The 15,637-nt window shown below is 39.0% G+C and overlaps 1 protein-coding gene across 9 annotated transcripts in view; it reads right to left on the reverse strand.

Annotated features, from left to right (window-relative positions):
- Nucleotides 1-15,637, reverse strand: part of RNF144A (ring finger protein 144A) — a 63,242-nt gene that overhangs the window by 8,118 nt on the left and 39,487 nt on the right. For all 9 annotated transcript variants that reach the window (XM_038131440.1, XM_038131432.1, XM_038131437.1 and 6 more), the window contains 4 exons: nt 4,430-4,534; nt 4,170-4,230; nt 2,945-3,152; nt 981-1,128 (listed from right to left, as the gene is read on the reverse strand). In XM_038131440.1, the coding sequence (XP_037987368.1) occupies nt 981-1,128; nt 2,945-3,152; nt 4,170-4,230; nt 4,430-4,534 (522 nt within the window). The remainder of the gene's footprint in view (nt 1-980; nt 1,129-2,944; nt 3,153-4,169; nt 4,231-4,429; nt 4,535-15,637) is intronic.

A 15,637-nucleotide genomic window follows, 5' to 3' on the forward strand; every position in this document is an offset into this window, starting at 1 on the left:
TCCAAGAAGACAAGCTGACCACTTCATGTAATTTACACACATATAGCAAGAGCAAAGGAAAATCAGTACTTGTGCTGCAGACTTCCCAAAGCTGGTTCCTTTATCTAGCTGAAGAACAGAATGACATAACAGATTTTTGAGATATTATATTCCTATCAATTCTGTCAGCCTCTCACAAACCCGACAAGATAGCAGGCCTAGTTCTAAGGCAACACTGCTTTTTTATCTGTGAGGGCATGTGAGAAGCCTGTGACTTCAGGATTGTTAGTAAAGTATTCAAACGGAACAACCACCAGATTTGAATAGTTGGAGTAGCTCTCAGGAACCTAATTTCCTTTGCTATTGTTAACAAAGTTATAAAGTAAAACTGATGACATGGAAACAGATGTTGTGTATTGTATATACTCTGATCTGTGGACATGATAACAGGCTGATTTTTTAAAAATATAAACATATGACAGTAGCACCTTATAGACCAATAAATTCCTGCTGTTGGGAGAACATTGTATTCTTTCTCCTATGTCAGATCTATTTCTTGTCCCACAGAATACAATGAATGGTAAACAAATTAGACTGCTAGTGACATACCACATCTAGTTTGTTAAACATCCTCAGAATAAGAGCATTGCTATTCTCATACTGTAATGCCTTCAAGAAAGGCAACATTGAAAAGTCAGCACTGGAAAAAAAAAGCAACATCCTTCCCCATGTTAGATGCCATGTAAAGATTCTAAACAAATTACTGTCAAAAGATTTTACTTTTCAATAATTATTTACTGACTCAGACCAAATGCTAAATTCACACAGGTCATACAAGTAAAACAGAGGATACAAATCCTATCAAATTCCCAGCACCAGCTCTGGTGAGTTGTGGCCAGAAGCTGGTGAGCTATTTATTTAATTGATGAAAGAGACAGCTGGATGGCAAAGTAATGAACTTCTAAGCTTCGGAGAGCCAAGAGTGCATGGCATGTACTCACATCAAGAGATTCCAAACAGTACCAGCAAAAGGCATGTTTGCAATTCTTACACATCATTTGGGCACAGCCTTCATCTCGTTCAATGTAAACTTTACACTTTGGACAGCGTTTGATCGGAGCATCATCATCTTCCATTTTGAAAACTGAACTGTGGGAGAGAGTGAGAAATTAGTAAAACACATGACCATGTCAGTTTAGAAAATAATTGTCTAAGAACTGTGCTATGAAGGCAAGACTGCTTTTTTTGCTAAAAAAAAAAAAGAGAAATTACTAGAGATTCAGGAATTCAAGTGATTTTATTATTCAGATATTACACCTATACATTACTTTTCAAATATACCTCTAGAAATAGATGTTTAATGACTACAGTGTCTACATAAAAGTTAGGATATTTCCTTTACAATGTAAAAAACAGATTTTTTTGTTATGTAGGGATACTAATAGATATTAAACAGTTTTCTCCTGTAATCTACCAGATGAGCAGCAGGTAGCTCACACCTAAATATTTTGTACATCTAGATAATTTTTTCTCTCCTTTCTTTCTCAGATGAAGAAACAATCCCTTGATTGCACAATAACCCCAGACCACATTCCTTTCAACTGGGGCACCAGGGACAGAGAACTTGTCTGTGCCCTCCTTGAGGATCTTGCCTTGGAGTTTCCCTCCAAATCAATAACAATAAGGTTTTGGTGCATGTTGCTCTTTCAGTTAAACTTTGTCTCTGTTGACAGACTCCTATCAAGTCACTGTTCATGAGTTAGGGTCAACAATGACTGTTCTTGCACAAGTGTGCAAAACCACAGATACCCCCTGATATACTGGGCACAACACAGAGGAATGTTGAAACAGTGGAACAATTTTTATTTCCCTTGTGTAGCTTTCTACTGTATGCAGGTTTTATGCTCACTAACTACCAAAATGTACCTTAAATGACAAATCCTGCGGCTACTGCCGATGTGAGATACAAGAATGACTGATGGAGAATCAACAATTTGCTGCAAAACAGGACTGATGATTGATTGATTTGTTTTTCCCAATAGCAGGATAAAAGGACATACACTAATTATTAACACTAGGGGTAACTGTACTAGAAAAAAATGCTTTGTATACATAAAATGTATATGAAACTCCTAATGCTGCTAACAGGCACATTATGCTCCAGAATAATGAAAAAACAATTTTTACTTTTACTCAGTGGAGTAAAAAAATTAAAATAATAAATACTAAATAAAAAAAACCAAAAAGCAACCAAAACACTAAGCAAAAGTAGATAAAGTTTGTTACCTTGCCATGAAATTTAGCAACCTTTAGTTCTTGTCATGCACACACAAAAGCATGTGCCAAAGTTAGTGTATTTGATCAGGAACTCATCATGACAGCATCCTAGCTAGTCATCTGTTACAGCAAAGCTTGAAAGAAGACAAGTTATGAGTAACTACGTACAAGGCTGGACAGGGCTTTAATGATGCCTTGGAGTGCAACACAATCCTTGAAAAAGCCCAGACATTAAGCGGAACACATGCACAATGGTCTTTCTTTTCAGTGGCTGCAGTTTGCCACCAGAGACCACTTAAAACAGAACTTAAGATCATACAGCAAATGTGCAGCAGAGGGGATGATTGACAGGGTATCATCCCTAAAAATCACTGTCTGGCATGATGTTAGCCACTCACACTGTCCAGGAAAGCAGCAGTAACAAGATCATCTCTCAAGTGAAGCCAATGAGCTGCCTGGACGTCATATTTTTCCCACTGGGGCAAAAGGCCAAAGGCTCAAGCAGCTCTTTTGTGCTTTGCTGGGAATGCTGGCAAAGAGTGAGGCTGCCAAGAGCTGTTCAGTTTTAGAATACAGCATTAAAAAACAGGAACAACTAAGTGAAGGAAACAGCTTTAGAACAAAACATCAGGAAAATGCCTCTTTGAGTTTTTAGCTTCTGAATACTTAATCTTTTGCAATATCTTACCTTGTTTCTCCTGGAAGAAAAGAGATTGGCATGCTCTCTTGACAGCCTTGACCTGGATGCCAATTAGATTTGCAAGCAGAGCAGAACTCAATGTCACACACTTTGCACTGGACCAGCTGAGGGTCCTGTGGGCTTGATTCCTGGAGCTGGCAAACTGCCTGGCACGTAGAGGATGGACACCAAGTCCGGCATGGATCCAAAAGCACTTCTGAAAAGGGACATAAAAGAACCAAATTCAAAGGCAGATACAAGATCAGCCTTCCATAACAATGTATTTCAGCTGAGGTTGACTGGCAGGGCATTTGAAGACACAAATTTTCAAAAGGAGCTTTTTTATTTATATGACCCACGTTGACATAAATCTGGCCTGCTTTGCAAATAGGCACCAAACCAAAGTGAGTTTCATGGGTCTCAATTAATTGCCCACTTTCATTCACTAAACTAAACTTGTTCTGAGAATGAGAGGTATTTTTTTCAGTTGTACTTGAAGTTGAATACAGTGTATACTATGCAGTTAAACCCACCAGAAAGTGTTTTAATAATGCCTTGCCCAGTAGGAATCTATTTCAAGTTGACCTCTATCCTAATGTAACCACATGATTAACAACAGCGTAAGATACAGTTTCATCTCTTTCTTGGATGCTCCTTACAGATAGCTCATTTAATGTTTCAAAGCCCAGTGAAGGCAATAAAAACCTACCAATGATTGCAGTGGTTTCTAGGCTGGGTCCTGTCCCTAGCAAAACATTCTGTAAGTTCTCTACGGCCACACCATTCCACATCTCCATAGGCACACAGTCAGCTTATGTTCTTAATGTGTTTGTATCATTATACACATGGTCATTAATTCTGTACCAAATGCTAACCCAGGAGATAGTCTCAGCTCTGTGAAACAGGTCAGTATTCTCTCCAGTCCCTACAATACTAGTAGTCAACTTAAACAGCAAAGCTCAAAATAGAAGTCACTCCCTCCCTTAGTTATTTAGGAATATAATACATAGCAATTTTCTTTCCTTAGTTTATTCCCAGAGTGCTGCAGTTCTGGGAATCATGCAAGCAAGAACAGAAGCAATTACTTCTTAGGTTTTGGGGTTTTTCTTTCTGATGACCAAGCAATTAATGCACAATGCTACTGCAAGAACACATGCAGCGACTCTGATTTATAGGATTGCTCTGGAACAAACTCATTCTCACAGCCTTCAATGGGTAGTGTTACACATGTTACCTCTTTCAAACTGTAGCTTCTTATACCTTTGCATGATTTCTGATGCAACCATGCACTCAATCTGTTGAAAAAAAAAGGAAAGGAAGAAAAAAATCCAGTTAGGAACAGTAATAATCTAGTAATTTTAAACAAGATTATTTGACTTTTGAAGAATTAATAAAAACACATGTTGTCAACAATGAAGCTGTAACACAAAAAGCAAGACAGATTTAAACATCCTGTAAGGAAAAGAAAACGCCCTCTTTGCAGGAAGAGTGTACCTCATTTTCTTGCAGATGACCTCGCTTTGGGCAGGCAGCATCAGGGCAGCTGATTGCTGTTTCTAGACCTTCTTTGATCAGAAGTTCCACATACTGTTTTAGGCACTGTAAGAGAGCCAAACACTGAGTTAACTATTCTGCCAAGGTTAAATCACTCAGTATTTTAACAGCTTTAGTCTGAAAATCTGAAGAACTCAAACTTTGAACAAACAGGTACTACTGTGTCCGTTTTACAGCCATGAGCCACATTCATAGCTTTTGCCACAGTTATACCTTTAAGTAGAAAAGAGAAAGTTCATTTCCTCATCAAAATTACAGAATCATTTAGGTTGAAAAAAACTTCTAAGAACACTTAAACCAAAATTAACCAAATAGCTCTTCATCAATTTAAAATATGCAGCAAATTACAAAATAACCATGGGGGAAAGAACAAATCAAAGAGGATGCAGAGGTGGACAAAACAATAAAACACCTCCATGATACAATTAGATTAACCACACTCTAAAGAAATTTGTGTGACTGGAAGCCACAACATATCTTAGTAAGCAGTAATTCCCCACACAAAGGGAGTTGAACATCTTGACATCTATTCTTGGAAAGTAACTATCTGAACTTCATGGTTAAAGAAGTAACTTTTCCACAGAAAGGAAAAATGTGAGAATTAGGACTCCCTGAAGAACTATAGTTTCCATGGGGACCAAATAATAAATATTGGTAATAGTAATACTTTCCTCCCCTAGCAACCACAGCATTTTACCCAACTCGTAACTGCAAACGTAGCCTCCAGCACAGCAGTGTACAGCACGGCTGTCAACAAAGCAGAGAAGAAAAGTGTATCTTTTTGACCAAGGGCAAATTAAGATTAAAGCTTGTTATTATTGATGAGCAACAACTCCCCTCCACCTCCATCCTTCCTACATCAAGCTGAGAGCTAAAGCATAGGTGGCTACTGGGAAGACAGGGGAGTGATGAAGAGATGCTCTCTGCTGCTACCATGCAGTTTTCTGCCAGCCCAGCACTACAGAGAAAGAGCAGACGAGGATCTGCTTCCCAGTGGATGGGGCACCCTGTGATGTTCTCACCCTGCCTGTGTGCTCAGCTGGCATAAGCAAACTGGAGACAATTACAGAACAAGGTCCCTACCTATCTGTTTGCAGATGTGTGAATGAAGAGTGAGGCTAGACCAACAGCAGAGTGAAATGAAGAAGATATAACACCAGCTCAGCATACAGCTAGCTGTGTGGGAGGCAAGAAGGATTACACATTCTGCAGCGAACTGGCAAAACAAGGATTTCAGTTACCATTTCCAGACATTTGCTAAAGGTATGCAGTTGCTGACTAACCACCAGCCTGGGAAGGTGAAGGGCTGCATTGACGGTGCCAAGGCTGGTGTGCCTAACTTTAGGTCAGAGCACAAAACTGCTTCTCCCAAGCTACTTCTTCCTTCACTCTGCAATCAAATGGCCCATCAACAAGCACCTTCCAGCCTAACCCTCAGGCATGTGGCTTGTAGCTGGTAAAGTTCAGACTTCAAACCTCTTCTCTTTCTCTTCTGCCTCTCCATTTGTCTATTCAGCTCCTTTCAGACACCTCTATTAACAAATTATTCTAGATTTTACTTCTTGCAGCTTGATTGCAGCAAAGACTGTACTTCCTGCCCACACAATCTCAGCTGCTCTGGTCCACAGTGTTTCTGGTGGCAAGTTGCCACCACCTTGATAGCACAACAAATGATTTCTGTTAGAGCTCCCTTTCTCTGTGTCTCCCACGCATTAGAGAAAGCGGGTCAATTTTTTGGAAAAGAAAAACAGAGATCAGATAATTGATATTTATAAAATTTTTAATTGTGCAAAGTAATCCATGTGTGACAGACTATACATAGTCTTTGTCTTCCTTAGTAGGGGTTTAATGAGGACAACTGTTCATTTAGTAGATGTTGACTTGCAGAAGGTTTCCAAGCCTTCACTTGGAGCTCTGCAGGGCGGGTGATGGAACACTTCAGGAGAACCTATGATCACTAAGCACAACAGGCTGAGCTCTGCAAGACCCAGACCCTAGGCTGTGTGCCTTGGCAAGCTGTGATTTCAGCTGTAGTGAGGTATTAGTGCTGCTATAATGACACTGCTGGCTCTTCCCCTTCCTCTCCATCTGCAGATGCCAAGTATGGATTAAAACAAAAATGCATACATTTTTAATGCCAGCACTTAGCACTTATAGAAAGTACTTTTCAAGCTGAATGAGCTTTTCTATCATTAATCATTAATGTGGCTAATTCTCCTCCTCAACCTGTTTAGGACTACTGCCAAAGCCTACTTGATTTGCTTCCCTTTCCTCTCATTTTCCAAGAAGCTACACAGTTCATTCCTGTCATGAGCAGTGTCCGTGGCCTTTCCCTTCCCCTTGATGGGACATTGGCTGCTGCCTTCTCAAAATCAGCACAGCCAAGAGCACTTCTCATGCTTCTCCTTCTGAGAAATGCCTCAAGGCTACAAAATATTGCTGGACAATAGGTAGAGGATAAAACACACTATCCACTCAAGGCTCCCCTGAGACTTCTTGGGTAGAGAGAGAGGAATCCAAAGCAGTTGTACGAGAACAGAATTTGATGCACAGAGTACCTATGGCTTCTCTTGAGAGCAGACACAAGACATGCAACTTGTATAAGATTGGCTATGGTACCAGAAATGCAGCAGCATGCAAGCAACACAACAAAGCAGGATTAGGTATTCAATCATATACTATGAAAAGTTCATTGTAAAACAATTACAAAAAGATGACAAATTTTTGCAAATTTTCTATGCAACTTGATTCAATGCTGAAAGAAATTATTTTCACAGTCCTTCCATTAAGGCAACAAAGTACTCTATAGCATGAACAAAAAACGTGGGAGTGTAGGTCACCCCAAACAACATTCAAAATGAAGTCTATTATATAACTTTTCTCAGAGAAAACAGGAGCTAAAATTAGATACCTAAGGCATGAGATTGGAGTAAGGTTACAAGAGTACTCTGACTTGTATAAAACCAATATGCTGAGGAACATCTTCATTATTCCTCTAATGGATGTGTGTCAGAAGAGACCAGTTAGCTCCCCTGAGCACTACTCCTGTATTGTTCCCTGTGCATGCATACTCCTTGTGCATCCCTGCTGATGCGTGCATAACTTTTTTTGTCACCTGGTAACCCATGAATCCTACAGGCATTTGCCGCCCCCATGACAAAGGGCAGAAGCACATCTATTTTTAGGAGTTTTAGCCCAGATCCATTCCCTCATAAAGATCAACTGAGACCCCAATTCAGCAGCAGTTTTACTATAAGCTGCCTATATAAATTGGGAACACTTTTTTTTCCGTTGCCTCAGAGACAGATGACTAATAAAGGAATGACTTTCTGAAGCTGCCAAGCACAGTGCAGTATTTAAAGCTTGGCAAGATGTGCTGTACTTCTAACCTCTATACATCAAGGATTGTGCCACACAGGAAGGTATGTACTGTGACCACTGATCTGCCATGGCTTTAGAGCTTCATATATTTTTGTTTAATATTATAAAGATCAACATATCCTATATAGGAATCAAAATGCTTACTTTTTGCCTAGTTTCAAAACCACAACACAATCTTGCTCTCCTGCATTTAGCTCTAACAAATCTGCACAGACCACAGCAAAATTTTTGGATTTTCTTTTTCTTTTAGAAGAATTCCAGGAATAATCATGCTTACTTCTGATGTTGGTGCTTTGATTTATTTCTCCTGACATCAAACCCCAAACAAACCCCATCATGATTCCAAAAAAGGAATCTTGACTTACACTGTTTACATGGTGGGGGCAACACTTATCTACCATCTACTCTGAGAGAAAAAATGTGTTCACTTGGTGCCTGAGGTCATTTTTCAATACAAAATGCATGTAATTAAAAAGACTTGGAGATGGTTTGGGAAAGTTATAAATAATTTATTTTTGAAGAACATGTTATTGCTACTATTGCAGCAAAGAAGTAGTTTTTCAAGACGACACATTTTCTTTGAGTTAGGCAGACAAAAAGATTATCCTGCATGATTTTCTTAACAGCTGATAGGTGGAATTTGTTAAAATGTAGATTTCTGACTACACTAATGACTACACTAATGAATACACTAAATCCAAGTGCCAAATCATATGGGAAATTTTTTTATTAGTTCATGGATTTGGAAAGGCGAAAAACAAATGACAAGAGTGAAATATATCATCACTACATCATTTGATTTATTTCTTAAACCTTCAAATGTATTTTAGTGCTGGCACTAGGCCATAGCTGCCACCATATGAGGTGTGCACTACATGCAGAATCATCACATGCTGGTATTGGAAAACAACTTTTAAAAAACCAAAACACATGCACTGATAAAACTGAAAGGGGAAAAATAAAAAGAAGAAATCTAGCATTTACCAAGTTCTAAAAAAGAAAGGGAATTAGTTTTTTTTTTCAATGTATTTAGTAGCAATAAATACTAAAGTTAGGCAAGGGCAGTTGCTATTGTGCACAAACATTAACCTTGGAGATAACCCTGCACTTTGGGCAGACAGTCACTAGGAGTTTACACTGCACTTCAGAAACACAAGGAAGGGCTGACATGCTTTTTCAACAAGGGAGAGTTTTTGAGGCTCAAGCTGAAAATCTTTTCAAATAGGATAATTATTAACATGTTGACTAAATTGCTGGTCTCAAATTCTATATTATCTGCAAACCAGGATTAGATGAAGATCTAAAAATATACATACATAAATATGCACACATATAATTACATAAACTAGCATTCAACCACATGAAGACTCAGGAAAAGCTGGTTGGTATTTTGTGATCCATGTTAAAAGCGACATCAGGATAGGTACATGCAAAGATCCCTTTGGGCATTATATTCTAGGGTAAGAAGATTCTTCTGTATGAAGAACATGAAAGGATATTGAGTAAAAAGCACTTATTTTGTGTCTTGTAGCTAAAAATCTACAGTTTGGTCTATGGGTCATTTTTATGCTGACAGGATACTAAGCCAAAGCTCAAAATTCATGTGATAGGGCTACACAGACGACCAAAACTACTACAGCATCAACTACATTTGGTAGTATTTTTATGTTCTACATACTGGGAATTTTTCTTTACAGTGCTTTAAAATGAATTCTAACAAGGTGTTATCTTTTCTTTCCGTAAGACAGGGCAATACCAACATTATTCTGCTGCTCTGTGCAAATTCCCCTGAGCTAATTCTGCAGTTAGTCTGTTGAATAGGTAGAATTTATACTCATAGACAAACTGCCTGTAAATCTTTTGGGTAACATGATGTAATGTCCTATTTTATGTTCAGATTAGAACAGGGCAGTGATGTAGTGTACAATACTCACTGGGGCAGGGGGAGACAGCACGTGTGAGAGTGAGTGAATTTCTTTCACTACAAAAAAATCTGAGTGTCTATGTCTCGGGTGAATACTAATACTCTTGGAAAAATAGCTCCCTTCCTTTTGTCCAAATAGCAAATTCACTCTGAATGTAATTTTCTAGAAATATTTTCCATTTAAACAAACCTGAACAATTTCAAGAAGAAAAACTCCCCTAAAACAAGCAGCCTGCATCTGGGGTGTTCTCTGAAGAAGGAAGAATGATACAAAAAGGCTAGAGCCTTCTCTGTTCCTGAAAGAGATTCTTGTAGCCACATATAACTATCATATGGTACCTTTTAAAATATTTCAGTGCATACTTCTTGAAGTAACAGGAATGCTTAGCTGGTATTAGGACAAATCACAGAATCATAGCATGGCTTAGGTCAGGACATACTTTACAGATCATACAGTTCCAACCCTTTTTCCATGGGCAGGGACACTTTCTACTAGACCAGGTTGCTCAGAGCTCTATCTAAACTGGCCATGAACACTTCCAGGGATGGGGTATTGACAACTTCTCTGGGTAACCTGTCCAGTGCCTCACAACCATCACAGTAAAGAATGCCATCCTAGTATCTAAACCAACTCTTTTTCAGTTTGAAGCCATTCCCATTTGTCCAATCACTACATGCCCTTATAAATTAAGCCCCTCCAATTTTCTTGTACGGCCTCCTAGTTGTACTTCCTATAGCAAACCCCACCATAAAGTTACCTGTCCCTGCCCTCCCTTTAATCCTGACCCATAAGCTTTTGATCATCTCCTTAGTCCCCAAGTGTAGCTCCACACCCTCCAGCTGGTTACTGACATTGAAAGTGACACCTCCACTTCATTTCTTCTGCCTGTCCTTCCTAAAGAGCCTGCATCCTTCCATTTCAACACTCCAGTCATAAGAGCAATATTATTTAATCTTAGTGTTTCACAGAAAAAGAAAACAACGTTCTGAGAAATTTCCATGTTATACTTACTGCACACAAGAAAACGTGCAAGAAAAGAAAAAGAATGGTAGGTTCCTCAGAGAGGTTTTAAGCTTCTTTCAAATTTACTACATGGCCTTTTTATGTAAAGTAGCTATAATCCTGCCTCAAATCTATTGTTGTTTAATAACAGGCTCAACTTGAAACCACTCTTGCACTGCTGCTCCAGTGTGCTTAATTCTCTACAGCAGACCTACAGCCTAGCTTTTTAATATCACCCTAATCCTACTTAGTTGACGAGCGACTTACTGGAAAATATCTATGCATACTTAATCACAGATCTGTTTGAGGCATATGCCTGACTGTGGGAGTGATTTTTCTTCTTTACTAGACAAACTGTCAGCTATACTGACCAAATCTGCAAGCACAAGCTACATTCAACTTCCCAAACGACGAAGATCTGAGACAGATGCACATTAGAAATGTTTAATGTTTGTGGTAATACTTTGAACTTGAGTCATTTCCACTTCTACAGACATCTTTTCAGAAACAATTATCTACTTGTAAAGAAATCTTCACTATTAGAACTCAAAATTTTATTAACCCAAATTTATCATCTTAAGAATAAATCACAGGAAGAACAAATTCACTTATCTTGACATGCAGTACTTCAAATATGAAAGCAGTAACAGAACTGTCTTATATGTTTATCCTTTATATCCTTTGTTTTGTTACAGAGACAAAAATTCTGCTACACAAGCATACCAACCCTTGACTCCAAGACAAGCACTTGCAAGGCACTCCAGAGCTCCACAACAGGGAAAGACCTAGAGCCTTATGCTGTGAACAAGAAGGTACACACTGAGAGAGACTTTGGACAGGACCAGGGAGATACAGCATCACAGCTGATACATGTTTTTCCCAAAGAGGCAAGCAATTTGGAAGACCCCTGTTTGACAGGTTTCCTGCCTCTATCCTCCTGATACTTGGCCTATTTTAAAGATACTTTTTGTTTGAAATTGCCAAGGGTAAATGCCTCTTTTTCCCACCATGCTGTCAATGTTTAAAGACTCCCTCAGCTGTTCTGTAGCCCTGTTACAGACTATATTGTCAGTCTAAACACAATCACATCATCTTCCCTGTGGATCATGGCTGGGAAAGATAAACCATCTGAGCATTCTTTCCTGAGCTGTAAAAATTACTGTTGTCCAAGAATCCTTGTGCTCCCAGCAGCTGGTGCAATCTTAGTATGGGGACTGGCCGCATCCTGGCAGGAGCAGGCACTCACCCATTGCAAATTCTGCTGTAGCTGGAGCAGTGATGGCTGTTGTTTCCTCCTGTGGACAGCAGAGTAGACTTTGCTGCATTGGTTCTACCTCTGTCCAAATGCCTTCTGACAGTATACCCAAATATCACAGCAGTCCCTGGTACCTGCTTCTTAATGAATGCAAACAACAACTCACAGACAAGATGTTTGTATCAGGGATGAGGTGAATGACCCCTCTGAGTCCAGCCTCCAAATCCTCCATATGAGACTGTGCCAGCTTGAGTACAGGGAACAGCACCATCAGGCCATCAGTCAACAAATGATAAAGTAAGGCAAGAAGAAATGTATTATCAAGACAACAGAAAGAGGAGCCCTGATGACTACTTCAGCTTGAGAAATGTCAGGACATGGCAAATAGCCTTTGAGACATAGCAATCAATAGCTGCAGAAATCACAAGCAAGACGAAGCAACCAGAACTAAAAGCACTGGAAAAACAAGCGCCTTTCTCCGGCTGAGTATCTTGAAAGAGAAAGCAACACAGACTTACAGCTGCCCAGCCTTTGAATTGGTGGGCTTGTTTTTTTGTACACACATTTATGGCTGGGTACTGTAAAATTTATAGAAGTTTAACAGTTTTTCTTCAGAGGAATCAATCACAGCAGTAGACAGCAAAAATGGCCAAATGACACAAGGATAATACCTTGTGATATCTCTTCATCTTTGAATAGGTATTTCAAGTGGATGCACATGTAAACTTTTTTCCTTATGAATTTTTATTCCCCCATAACCTTGCACAAACTTTTTGTTCTCATCTATTTAGGGCTGCAATTGTTAAAAAAACACACAATAAACTTTACAAAAATTAATTTATATTCAAATGCCAACATATGTGGGATGAAAATCAAATATTCAGCAGGAAAAAACACCACAAAAAATTCAGTCTTATATGCTTGAGAAAAGTTTATTATACTTCAGAATAGAAATAGCAATTCTGAGTGGGAGGAAAATACATACACCTGCAGCAAACAAAGGCCCTTCCCTTTTCACATGCAAAACCCTATGCAAACCAAAATGAGCTCATTTTCCCAACAGCCTGATGAAGACAGATAACATTAATCTCATTTAGTGACATCACACAGGAGAGGAGAGCTGAAGGCTCTGGATCAAGTCTAGTTTTCACCCAGGGTTCTGCGATACCTGCTTATTAAAGCAGGGAGTTCTGCCATCCCACCACCTACAAGACAAGTGAGAATGCAGCCAGCCACGTGAACTGCTATGCAAATACACAGTGACCTCTAACCATGAAGCCTCTATGACACATCACGTGTCAAAATTATTATCAGTTCTCTGCTGAGGCTGGGGTATATGAGCACAAGCAGCAAGCTCTAAGCTTTGGTGGTGGGAAACAGAAACATTATAGCTGCTAAGAAGGACCTTGAACTCTATAAAATCTCACAAGCCATTAGGTTTCCCCCTCCCTCCTGTCTCTAAGCAAGTGAGGCATTTCCTTTGGTAAAGGTGAGGAACAGCCTGGTGTCAGCACAGTACTGCCCTGCTAAGGTAGGCTTCTTTTGGCAAGCAGAGACAAACTACACAGGAACAGGGAGGCAGCCAAGCCCACCTGTTTGCATCTGCATTGCCCTTGGTGTCTGCCTCGTCCTGGGGGAAGGAGAGGCTGATGCTGCCTCTGCCTCATTTGGAGTGAGGGATAACACTAAGTAAATCACTTTTTTCTGTCCTTCTACTCAGAGAAACTCCATGTGCTTCTGGTCAAGCATGACAACAAGAAAAAAAAAAGGGGTGCCTGATACCAGTTATAGGCAGGATAATTGCCTTTCTGATCATCAGCCTATAAGGAAGCTCAAATAGCAGAATGATTACAATTCAGAAGATCTGTATAACCAGTCATGATTAGGAAAATTCAGTAATCCTGTTTAAAAAGGACTAGTGATAATGGAAGTCTGTCACTATCCTACTTTTGAGGTACTTGGGATAGAATACAACAAATTTAAGAGGGACACCTAAAGGTCCAGGTACGATTAACCAGCTGGCTCAAGTGCTTAAGGTAGAGCTTAGGGCAAGAATCAGAGTGTGAGTATCTACGAAACAGTGTTAGTTTCAAACACCAAAGCTGATCCACACAGCTGATGAACACTCTGACCAAAAAGAAAGCACAAACATGAAGCAGAAGGCAGTGTTTTGTTATTTTCTACCTGTTGGTGGCCCTCTCCTTCATGTACCTGACTACAGTTCCTTCTTCTATCAGAAACAAAGCAGACTACAGAGAGGTAATCAATTTTTTTCATCAAAGACAAGTTTTCTGTCATGCTTCATATTTCTTCTAGACATTTGCTTACTTGGACTGCCTGCTTGACAGACTTTGGTTTTAAATTTGAGTAAAGTAAGCAATCCACTGGTTTCCAATCCACTGGTACCAGAATTATCAGTAGTGCATAACATCTTGAAGGGAACTGAATGATCTAATGTGAGGTCAAAAGGAGCTTAGCCTGTCTTTAGTAATAGTGGCATCACTGCACTTGGAACACATTGACACATCTATGTGTGTATTTTATATATACATAAATTATATAGTATTTATGTACACAGATGAACATGTAAATCCTGAACCAGAAAATATTCAAGCAACTAACTGCTTGGCTTCCATGCAAGAGTATCAATTGCAAAAAAACATATTGTAACTTCAGCACATATCCAATTGGTAACACATCAAAGAAGCATCCTGCCCATTAAGATGCATGTTAATTTCATCACAGATTACAAAATAATCCGAATTTCAGACAGGAATTGGATAAAATTGCTTCCTGTTTATCTCCCATAATCCCCTTGAAAAAGCAAAGACTAAGTGAAGTAAGTGAAAAAATTTAGTGCAGCAAATAATACCAAAGAAAATTAAAGAAAAGAAAAAGTGGGGTTCTCTGCTTTACTCTCTTTTTTCTTCTCTAAGTGTAAAGTTTTCTGAAGAAAACATGCAAAACCAATTACTTCTGAGGCAAGCAACTGGTAAGTGACTATCTAAGTATGTAAGATTATTAGCTATGTACTGTGTGCTATTTAAGTGGGGAAATTTTTTTAATAAAAGGATATTTAGAGAATTTAAAATTACAAAAGCACATTTAAGATTGGTCCTATTGTTAACACGACTCTATACTGGTTTGCCCCTTGATAATACTCAGAAAAACAAAAAGCTAACAGCAGGTTAGCTTGTTTTTCTCTCTATTCTTTAGACTTATGTTTCTCTGGTACCTCAAGCAATCCAACAATGAATTTGCTTGATGTAGCAGAGAAAATACATTCTCATAACATTCCTAATGGATGAGATTTACAAAACTTGAGAGCTCACAGCATTGTCTGGGCATTAATGATCACAATGATAAAAACAATAATGGAGTTTTGTACTAACTGGCAAAATAATACTATGGGAAATTGTAATGCCTGTGCCTTATCAGCAGAGGAGTAGCAGTCTGCTCTATTTAATCCATGAACAGCTCTGCCAGAAAGCAAATGAAAACAGTGTCCCCATTCTATCTTTCTGAACAGAAATGCTGTGCTACTGTACAAGTGTCAGGAAGAGACAATCCTTCATAGTATCTTTA

Source organism: Motacilla alba, chromosome 3, assembly GCF_015832195.1.
Source record: "Motacilla alba alba isolate MOTALB_02 chromosome 3, Motacilla_alba_V1.0_pri, whole genome shotgun sequence".
In the NCBI taxonomy this organism is placed as follows: Eukaryota; Metazoa; Chordata; class Aves; order Passeriformes; family Motacillidae; genus Motacilla; species Motacilla alba.